Source organism: Lottia gigantea (assembly GCF_000327385.1).
Source record: "Lottia gigantea unplaced genomic scaffold LOTGIsca_185, whole genome shotgun sequence".
Taxonomy (NCBI): domain Eukaryota; kingdom Metazoa; phylum Mollusca; class Gastropoda; family Lottiidae; genus Lottia; species Lottia gigantea.
The window spans coordinates 165,439-177,130 of record NW_008708337.1 but is presented as its reverse complement, the minus strand read 5'-3'; the positions used below and the strand labels follow the sequence as shown (position 1 = coordinate 177,130).

At 31.8% G+C, this 11,692-nt stretch overlaps 2 protein-coding genes across 2 annotated transcripts in view; one reads left to right on the top strand and one right to left on the bottom strand.

Moving 5' to 3' along the window:
• Window positions 1–253: 253 nt before the first annotated feature.
• On the top strand, window positions 254–3,395 carry LOTGIDRAFT_174191 (hypothetical protein; the record flags this gene model as incomplete). Its single annotated transcript, XM_009052516.1, has 2 exons — window positions 254–779; window positions 2,959–3,395. 2 exons carry the CDS (start codon window positions 254–256, stop codon window positions 3,393–3,395), a joined length of 963 nt encoding a protein of 320 aa, XP_009050764.1.
• A 6,795-nt stretch (window positions 3,396–10,190) lies between these two features.
• The window catches only part of LOTGIDRAFT_239025 (hypothetical protein), a gene marked incomplete at both ends in the record, with an annotated part of 38,641 nt that continues 37,139 nt past the window's right edge, over window positions 10,191–11,692 (bottom strand). The window contains 2 exons of the mRNA XM_009052515.1: window positions 10,191–10,280; window positions 10,858–10,983. Coding sequence (XP_009050763.1) covers window positions 10,191–10,280; window positions 10,858–10,983 — 216 coding nt within the window. The remainder of the gene's footprint in view (window positions 10,281–10,857; window positions 10,984–11,692) is intronic.

The following is an 11,692-nucleotide window of genomic DNA, read 5'->3' as shown; positions in this document are numbered from 1 at the left end:
TTATTGTAAAGTTTTTTTGATGTTTTTATACATAAAATAAATGATGTATGAATAAGGTCCAATTGTGGAATTATAATAGAGTGTCGTATTTAAAAATATTACATGGTCCGACGAGACGGATGAGTGAAACAATTTAGAAGAGTACAGTTCATGTGCCAGTCGACCGAAAAGTAATTTGGTAGTCTGAGAACGATTTTGTTAGAGTCAGTGAACTTTTGATTTTCTTGTTGTTAAAATCTGATGGTTTTTTAAAATGAGTGGAACAGACAATGATAAGACAGCTGAAGCTGTTGAAACTAGTTCACCAGCAATAAAATTTAAAAGGTACAGAAAAATAAGAGGTGGTCATAGATCTTTTGCTAGAAGAATTATGCATACTGTTTACACTGCTCTGGGTGGAACTGATATATTCTCGTCAGGTGAATATGAGAATCTGGAAGGCTGCAGAATTTCATTGGTGGAAAAGAAAGCAATTATCGATTCTTATAATGACAAGATTTTAGAATTGATGAATGATGAAGAAGAAATTATTACTGATATAGTAGAAGCCAGTGAATTTTCAGATGAGATCAATAGAACTGTTTTGAAAATTAAATTGTCATTAGAGGTTCCAGCGGCAAATCCAGCCTCTCAAAATGTGATCTCGTCAGTTGTTGATACTAGGCCTGTTCCAGTTTCTTCAAAAATTAAATTACCAAAGTTGACATTACCCAGGTTTGGAGGTGAACATAAGAAATGGGCATCTTTTTGGGATAGTTTCCAGGCAGCTGTTGGTCAAAGTGATGCTTCTAAGGTTGAAAAAGTTTATTGGATGGATCTGCTGCAGCATGCATAGATGGACTGCAGCTTACAGATGCCAATTATGATCATGCAGTGAAGCTGTTAAATGACAGGTTTGCAGACAAGCAAATGTCTATTTCTTCCCATGTTGAAGAACTCATTAATTTAAAAGCAGTAACAGATGATTCAAATGTAAAAGGTTTGAGAAAACTGTATGATGTGATAGAGGTCCAGATAAGAAATTTAAAGTCATTAGGAATAGAATCTGATTCATATGGTAGTGTTCTCATTCCAATAATTATGAGCAGACTTCCGTATGAGATTAGCAGAGGTTTAGATAATTGGTGTATAGAAGATGTTTTGGAAATTATGAAAGGAGAAGTAGAAGCTAGAGAGAGAATAAATATTGGGCTTATGAAGAGCAGTTCTACAAAAACTACAAGTACCAGTCATTACAGACTTCAGTATAAAAATAGAACTGCATCAACTTTAGTTAGTGGCTCCAGTGATCACCATCGTGTACCATTTTGTGTATTTTGCGGACAGCAACACTTGCCAGTGAACTGTCAAACAGTTACAGATGTGTCTGCAAGAAAATCTATTTTGAGGAGAAAGGCCAAGTGTTTTTTGTGTTTGAAATCTGGGCATATTATTAGAAATTGTCCAAACAAAGATTATAAATGTTTTAATTGTGGTGATAGACACAATAAAGCTATATGCACATCTCAGACAAATCAGAGTAAAAATTATAATTCGCATAATCTTAAGCAGCCAGATCAAAGTGTTTCATCAAACATGACTGTTGATTTAAGTGACACAAATTCTATTTTGTTACAAACTGCTGTTGCATATGTCAGGGGGGATTTTAATGGGATAAATAGAAACTTAGTATTTGATTTGTGTAGTCAACGAACTTATGTGTCTAAGGAAACTAAAGATCTTTTTAATTTAAAAGTAATTAGGCAGGAAAATTTACTTGTAAAGACATTTGGTGAAGATGTTCCCAAACTAAGGCAATGTGACCTTGTACAATTTGTTGTTATTTGTAATGATGGAGTAGAGTTAGTTGTTAATGGTTATTGTGTTCCTTCAATTTGCAAGCCAATAAGTGATCAGTGTACTAGTAGAGCTGTCAATAATTATCCTCATTTGCATGGGTTAAGATTAGCAAATTCATTAGATTCCTCTGAATTCAAGGTAGACATTTTGATAGGAGCAGATTTTTACTGGAATTTCTTCTGTGGGGAAACTAGACGAGGGGAGTATCAAGGTCCTGTTGCTATGTTGTCTAAAGTAGGCTGGGTTTTATCAGGCCCTGTGGTTAAATATTCAAATGATAATGAGCATAGTACTGTCAATTTATCTCAAACTCATGTTTTACATATTGATACAGAAATTAATAATGGTTCATCTGTCAAATCAGAATTAAGTAAATTTTGGGAATTAGAATCCCTTGGTATTTGTAGTGATGAGTCAAATGTTCATAATAATTTTCAAGAAAATATATGTTTTAATGAAGAGCCTTTACCTTTTAAAGAGTCAAATCCCTTCATTTCCGATAACTATGCAACATGTGTTAAACGATTAACTTCATTATTATTTAGACTTAAGAAAACATCTGACATTCTTGTAGAATATGATAAGATTGTTAAGGGTCAACTAAAAGAAGGCATAATCGATCATGTTACCGGTAATGAAGAATTTGATACCAAAAAACCAGGTTATATACACTATATTCCGCATAGAGAAGTTGTAAGGATGGATAAAGAGACAACTAAATTGAGAGTTGTATATGATGCTTCTTGTAAAGCTAATGGTTATAGTTTAAATGATAATTTGTACGCTGGGCCATCCTTAAATCCTTTGATATTTGACATTTTACTTCGCTTTCATATGTTTCCTGTTGCAGTTACTGCAGATATTCAAAAAGCATTCTTGAATATAAGCATTGATGAAAGTCATAGGGATTTTTTAAGGTTTTTATGGGTAGATAACCCTCTAAGTGATAATCCGCAAATTAAAGTGTTTAGATTTAATAGGGTGGTATTTGGAGTGACGTCTAGTCCCTTTATTTTAAATGCCACTCTTCGTTTCATTTAAAAAATTGTTTAGATGATAAAGACATTTTGAATAAGATAAATGATTCTTTGTATGTTGATGATTTTGCATGTGGCACAGAAGATGTAAATTCTGCTTTTGATTTGTGCAAATTAGTAAAATTAAAATTGAATCAAGGAGGGTTCAATATGAGAAAATGGTGTAGTAATTCATCTGAGCTTATGACTATGTTAAGAGAGAGCCCTGTATTTCCTAAAGTTGAGCAAAATATCAATAGTTTAGAGTTAAAAATAGCAGAAGATGAAAGAGGTTATTCTGAATTTGTTCAGAATGTAAATCACAGTAATAGTGTACTTGGTCAAAAATGGGATAACAAGTTTGATATTTTTCAATTTGATTTTGATAAGATTTTATCATGTGTGTCAACTGATTTAGTTACAAAGAGAACTGTTTTGAGTATAACTGCTAAATTTTTTGATCATTTAGGATTGATATCACCAGTAGTTTTATTATTTAAATTATGTCTCCAAACATTGTGTAATAATGATTTAAGTTGATCCCTTGGATAGTAAATTTTGTCATTATTGGAATAATTTAGTATTAAGTTTGTCACAAGTAGAATATTTAGGTGTAAAACGCAATGTTTGTTCTGAACTCCTTACTGCTGATTCAATTCAATTACATGTTTTTGGAGACGCATCTGAGAAAGCCTTCGGATCGTGTGTTTATTTAAGATGTGTTCATTCAGATACTGGTAAAATACACTGTAACTTAATTGCATCCAAAACACATGTAGCGCCTTTAAAGAAACAGACTGTACCTAGACTCGAGCTACTAGCATGTTTAATTCTGTTAGGTTATCCTTGTGTGTAACAGAAGCCTTAAAGGGTATTATAGACCCTATTGTGTATTATTGGTCAGATTCACAAGTTGCTTTAGCATGGATTAAAAATTCAAACAGAGAATTTAAACAATTTGTGAACAATCGAGTGATAGAAATTCCTAAATCTTCAAATGTTCATAATTGGTTTTATTGTCAAACTTTTAACAGTCCTGCAGATATTTGTTCAAGATTTTGTAATGCGGCAGATTTGTCAAATAATGTTCTTTGGTGGCATGGTCCTTCTTTTTTGATGGAATTTCAGGATAAATGGTTAGAAACGAAGGGACATAACTCCAAAGAAACTGAAAATTTAGAAGAAGAATATTTGACCGAAGTGAAGAAGACCAGTTCCTGTGTAGCAAATGTAGAAGTAATACCTGGTATTTCTAGTCTTATTGAGGTTACAGATTACAGTAATATTAATAAATTTTTTAGAGTTACAGCTTATGTTCTTCGTTTTATTAGGAGGTGTAGATCTAATGATGATAATGAAAAGGAACTATCAAAGGCGGAAATTAATGAAGCTGAGAAGTTGTGGTACAAAGATGTACAAAAATGTTTACATGGACCTAAATTTGAGCAGCAGAAGGTTTCTCTTAATTTGAAATATGATGATGACCAAATACTGAGATGTTTTGGAAGAATTGGTATTGCTAATGTACCTGTAGCTGCAAAAGTTCCTATATACCTTCCAGAAAATCATCATTTCACAAAACTAATTATTACAAAATGTCATTTAGATGTTCATCACAACGGTCCTACTGAAACCTTAGTACAATTAAGACAAAAGTATTGGATATGACGTGGGAGACAAATTGTGAGAGCAGAGATTTCAAGATGTATTCCTTGTAAGAAATTAGAAGGGAAGTCTTATGGTGTACCTGTTTCACCGCCATTGCCTCAGTTCAGACTTTCTGATGATCATGCATTCTCAAATATAGGTGTTGATTATGCTGGCCCTTTGTATGTCAAGGACATTTACTCTAACAATGGTGACATGAACAAGGTGTTTATAGTATTGTACACATGTGCCAGTAGCAGAGCTGTGCATTTAGATTTAGCGCCTGATGCTAGCACTTCAGCATTTTTAAGAAGTTTCCGTAGATTTATTGGAAGGAGAGGGATTCCCGGGCTCGTTATATCCGACAACAGAAAGACGTTTAAGAGTTCAGAACTTACTGCTTTTGCAAATGGTAAAAATATTAAGTGGAATTTTAATGTAGAACGCTCACCCTGGTGGGGAGGTTTTTTTGAGAGAATGGTTCGTTTCATGAAGCGCTGTTTGAAGAAATCATTGGGAAACGCCAGACTTTCTTATGAAGAATTATTAACCTTGCTTATTGATATTGAAGGTGTGTTGAACTCTCGTCCACTTACTTATGTGAGTGATGACAATATGGAACCGCTTACTCCATCACATCTAATTTTGGGACACAATTCAAACAGAACCTTCAATGGAAACTGATCAAAAGATATTTGGTAACAAAGCCACTGATTCATTTAAAAGGAAGAATTATCTTCAAAAGTTATTGCAGCATTACTGGACAAGGTGGAAAAGGGAGTACGTAACAGAATTACGTGAGCATCATCGTTCATGTGTTAAAAGGGGTCCTCTTGTTAAAGAATGTGATGTTGTATTAATATACGAGGATAAAGTCCCTCGTTTAAATTGGGAAATGGGAGTAGTCATTAGAACCTTACAAGGTCGCGATAATAATATTAGATCAGTTGTTGTTAGAGTTCAGAACAAGCGGGGCAAGATAATAACTTTAAACCGTCCTATTCAGAAATTGTACCCTGTAGAATTAGTAAGGGATGATGAGTCCTGTATATTAGATTTCGATTTAAGTCAGAGTTAAGCATTTTAGGAAATAGAGTTCAGCTTTTATTTAAGAGTATAGAGTTAAGTATTTTGAGGCGTCAAACCTCTAATTTATTATTATTTATTATAAGACATTCAGTATCTGAGATTATTGATCTCTGTCAATAAGGGGGGAGTGTGTTCTGTAATGAGTTTAAGTTTTATGTAGTCTTGAAATAAGAAGGGAGGTAATATATAGCTCTCCTGTCAGTGAGTTAAAAAAGTTAGAGTAATAGAGGGAAAATGCAATACTTCCATGGTGTTAATTGTAAAAGTTTTTTTGATGTTTTTATACATAAAATAAATGATGTATGAATAAGGTCCAATTGTGGAATTATAATAGAGTGTCGTATTTAAAAATATTACAAGTGTATTGATTGACATGATGAGTATATTAATGAGTCACTTGGTTGACAGTATGATTCAATTGATTAAATTTATTCACTTGATTTAAATAGTATTTTTTTCATAATGAGTCACGTTAATGTATTTCTGTATGTAGTCCTGAAGCAGAAAGATTGAAGATCATCATCCTACAACCTAGAGAACAAATTAAACACAATCAAAAATAAATATAAATAATATTTATTTTAGTGATTCAAATACAAGTTTTCCTTTGTCTACATACAAATATTCTCATCACAACAATGTCTGAGATCTAACAAGTCAAGCCATATATTTGAAGAGAATTTTTAAAAGTTGTAAAGTCTAAAATCATCATATTTGATGAGTTACATAAGGTGGAGAGTCCTGTAACATACCAAATAGAAGTACAATTGACATCAGTCAATACAAACAAACATGCTGAGTGACACCAGGTGTTATATAAGTGGGAGAAGGTTCTGCAACTAGCTCAACAATAACTAGACTTGAAGTGCAGACTGTGTTACCCTTATGGAACACCTGACCTGATGTCACTATTCAAATAAGGTTGAATATTTTGCAAGTCAAATCAGAAATTTAGAAAATTCTAATCAATCAGTGAGTAGATAAATAAAATTCAATAAAAGAAGCTTACAGACAGATCACTGTCACATATGCAAATTTGAGTATTAAGTACAGCAATTACTGAATTTGAATGTCTTGAAAACACAATATATGTCAATCTTCTATAACTTTAAATTAAAAAAAAGAAACAAGATTTCTGCTTGTGGTTTACACCATATTGTGTAGATCCTGCATTCAGATGGAAGCACAAAATAAATCTTTTTTTCCAATTTTTGAAAATAATTTGCTAAGCACAAAGCTTATTGTTGACCCTAACAGCTTGTATTTACAATTTTAAAAAGCATGATTCTTCATAATAAGCAATAATTATATTACCAGAAAAACATACACAACTTTCACACAAACAAATATAAAAAAACAATATTATGGTTATTTTGGTTTTTATACAATGGTTACTATAGTTACAATAATAAACAATATTTTGGGGTTAAAATATACAAATATACAAATTATTTCAGATACAGATTTCTTTTAAATCAATGGAGCTTAAAATTAGGGATAATGTCATGGTGAAACAAATTTGAAAACCAACTGTTTTTTTTTAACAAGTTCAAAAACAAGAATTATTGAATAAGTACACTTCATCAGAATATCCTAAAAAATATATATATTATTGATCAATTGGAGAAAGGATTTAGTAATAATTTTGTTCGTCAACAAGATTGAACGAAATTTATCATTCTTAATTAAAAATTAAATTAACCCATTTGAGCATGGTCTTATTCAAGATAGTGATTGGAAAATACCCACTGGAATATCTTCAATGACATTGAGCACTAGTTTTATATGGTAGGTTTCAGTGATGACTTAAAAGAATCTGTTTTCCATTTAATGACTAATGGGACTTAAATAAATAACTAAAAAGCTATAGAATTAATTACAATTGTTAATTACTAAATATATATATATATGGTCATTATGAAATCTATATTTCAACACCCCTTCCTTAGATATTCAATCTTGTGTCTGTTCTAATTTCCTATAATGGAAGTCTGCTCCTGATAGCGTTCCTGAAGATTCCAAGGATGTGTCGGAATTTATGACCATCCAGTTTTGTAAGTAATTTTTAAACTATATATTTCATGACCTGTCAGCAATTTTGCAACTATTTAAGGAAGTACCTACATGTATAACTGAGGCTGCAAACAAGTATTCAATCTTTGTTTTCTTCTGTATAATTCAGTTTTATCACACCCTCTGAGAGCAATCAATTTTCTTGAGGACACAATGAAAAGGAGGGGATGTTAAAATCACTCGCTCTACCAAAACTCAAACAAAAAGCAAATTAAATATCCTAATATCTTGAACTAAATTCTAAAAAAAAATGATGAAACAAAACATTATGGCGATGGTATTATTATGACCAGATGAGTAATATAGACCAGCAGTTTCTTCCACAGGCAATGAGATGGCTACTGTACTGGGAACTAGTTGGTTGGATGTGTTTTGATTTGTTTCAGATTGTAATCTCTGACATAAGTACGTTCCAAAATTATTTCCCATTCAATCTACATCGCTTTCTAATCAACCTAATTCTTAGCTTGTAACTTTCTGACAGAAATTGCAAAATTTAGAATATAAACAATGACGAGACACGAATGTCCATGACGTAATGATGTTGTTTATGATGACAATGGTTTGTTCCATTTTGGATTAAGCACCTAAATTGAAAAAATTAAATAAAATTAACTCATGAAGTTGCTATATTTATTTAACCCAGTAATAAGGTCTTGATCAAATTACCATCAACTTGAGATGAAATTTTGATGGTCAGCAGGGCCCCAATATAAATGTATGACTGGTAGTCTTGATTATAATTATTACCTTGTAATCACAATAATACCATAGGTGTTAAAAAATATCTTATCTTTTTTCACTTGGGCTGAGTAACTTGATTAATGAAATTTTGATTTTCGATACATGGTATTTCATATGATTGCATAGTCAGAGTCATATTTTGCATTAACAAAAGAAAAGCATTTCTAAACATTACACCAAAACTTTTTACTACCCAAATTAAAAACCAATTATTTTCAAACCAACTAACAAATTAGAATAATCTTAAATAAATCTGTTAATTTCCAAATACCCCGTTTAACAAGAAACAATATAAAAAAAAAGTGAGTGAATCTTAAAAAAACAAGTTAAATTTCCCTTCCAGTTCAAAAAATATTAGCACCAAATTAATTCTGTACAAAACTTCAACAATGTAACAATTAGTTGCATAGAATAAATAAAAACTTGATTTTTAGCATCATTTCAATACCATTTGCTTTTGGTACTGGTAACATTACATTTCAAATCAACTGAAGCAAAGCTCAATTCAGTGACATAGCTAGGTCGGTAACAAGTTGGATTGCCATCTGCTTGTTGATTAGGTGCTGTGTGTTGATTCCTTCTCAAGGTTAGAACAATTCTAATGCCACAGCCAGTGCCTCTGAAAGTCGACACGGAGGAAGATTTCAACCCCATCTCCCTTACATTCATTTTTAAATGCGCTCTTCTGTCCATACATAACGAAAACTATACAAAATAGATGTATGTATGAGCTCACAAAATGACAAACTGTTTAATAACAAATGCTGCACTATGTCAGCCTTGCTAGATAGTAAGAGTACTTTTTGGCAGTGGAGGATTTCATTGTAACCAAACTTCAAACCACTTATGTTAGTCAATAAAAAAAGAAACAACCAAATTAAATGAAAAAAATTTGAAAATGTAAGAAGTCCTAAATAACCCTCAAATATGACTTACTAAATGACTTACTAAATGTGAATATAAAGTGAAAAATTTTAAAATTTTTCAGGTTCAGGTTGTGGTTTTTCTTTTTCTTAAATAAATAAATTATAAAATGATAACACAGGGTTGATTTAAAATGTGAAAGTATAAAGTTTCCTATGTCTTCCAGAAAAAAGACTTGTTAAATGTTAAGAATGAAGAAGTATTATGAATGGAAACCACATCATTGTTATTTGAATGTGGAATGTTTGAGATTTCTTTTCTCTCCTGAGACAGCAGAGGTACCAACTTTCATTCTCCTGTCAAATTTAGAGTAATGAGACAAATAAGACCATTGACTCATATCACCTTAACACTTGTTGTTATATATTTAGCAATTTCACCAAAAGATGAGATATTAAAAATTTCGTAACCTTTAATTTGCACTTTGTATATGCCAAATCTTTACTTTATCTTTGCCCAAAATACACCGTAAATATACACCAAAAGATCAATTACTTTAAGTTTGCTCTTTAAATGTAACTTGTATAATATTATAATGAAAGTTGGGCCTCTGAACCTCTTTTTATTGATTACTTAATATCTTTTGGTCACATTCTGACTAGATCTATATAAATATGAACTATTAGCATGGATTTCAAATGACCAACTTTCAAACACTTTGCTAGTATCCAATTCAAATTACTTATACTGAATCTGATTGGTTAGTTCTGGCAGTGTCATTGATTTAACCAATCAGAACACACAAATTCAAAATTTTGTATCATCAGAACTATTTGCTTTAGATATTTTTTCACAAGCAAAAAATTTGGACGGTATAAATTGTCACATGAACAATGATATTATGGTTGCTATGGTGATTTATTCCCACTCCTTATCGGCAATATCGTGTTTACCGTTTGTCATCATATATCCATCATCTTCTGGCTTTCGTCGTTTGAAAAATCCACACTGAAATATAATCATTTGAAATGATTTAAAATATATTCAATATGATTCATATGCATGTGGTGTTTTTGAATATGTAAGTACCAAATATAATGATGGTATATACTAGCTATAATTGTTAGTACTTGGTTTATTTATAACATGAATATTAATGATGTAGCATATGCATCTTTTTGTATTAACACACAGGATGCCCCTAGTATTACTGTTACTGTGTCCAGCATGATGTACAAAGTAAAGTAAGATATATTTAATGTGTACTTTCTACCAGAATCAGCCTGAAAAACACTAGCTTCAGTTCTTTCCTTTCCCCTCCATTGTAATTGGTAGTAAGACTAGTCCTCCATTCTGAACTACAGAGGTTAAGGTTGAAAATTTCATGTTCTTGAAATTGTAATGGTGTTTTACAGTTCAAGAACATAAAATTTTCAACATTTACATTTGTGTCCAATGCTGAACCACCAATACAATTTCAACTCATACCAGAATCAAACCTGAACATCTGTGTCCCCAGCTTCATCACTTGCAGTTTTATCTGCCTCCAGAGAAATATATTGAAATGTATCGAGTAGATACTTACCCACCAGAGTAGAATTATTAATAATAATAAGACTAATAACCCTGCTGATATTGATACAGCTATAATCCAGATTTCTATTGGACGAGATTTAGGTACTAAATTATCAGGATTTACTGCTGTACTGACCTACAATTAAAAATTAGTATTATATTAGTTATTCATTCATCAAGTGCTTGACAACGTTCAAAGTTTGAAAAACACACATGGTTTGAGGCCACAAAAGATAGCCAGGAAAATGGGGATAAGCATCTGCCGACATGGTAGATAACTCTAAATAAGATAGCTTGCAATGCAAGCTAACATATGCCCACTGGTAGCTGTCAGAAATAATAAAACAGTCTTTAGTGACTAAAGTACGAATTTTCTCATATTGAAGAAATTATTTATGCTGAATATTTCCACAAAATTTTTTAAAATCAATATCAATAACCCAAATACAACAAACAATTAAATCACACAGCTCTAATCAAGGGCAAAAAACAACTTTTGACGCATGTTTACAAAGTCAAGGGCAATAACTCAAAAAATTGTTCATCAAAAATATCTCTTGTTAGAACTTGTCCGAGATCTTATCAATTCCAATGATCACACCAAGTTTCATCAGAATCGGTTGAAAACTGTAGCTTCTATTGTGCTCACAAACAAATTTTGACCCGTTTTTACAAAGTCAAGGGCAATAACTCAAAAACCGTTCATCAAAAATGCATCAAGGTAAAACTTGTCCGAGATCTTATCAATTCCAATGATCACACCAAGTTTCATCAGAATCGTTTGAAAACTGTAGCGTCAATCCTGCTCACAAACTATTTTTAACAAATTTCAACGCATTTTAACA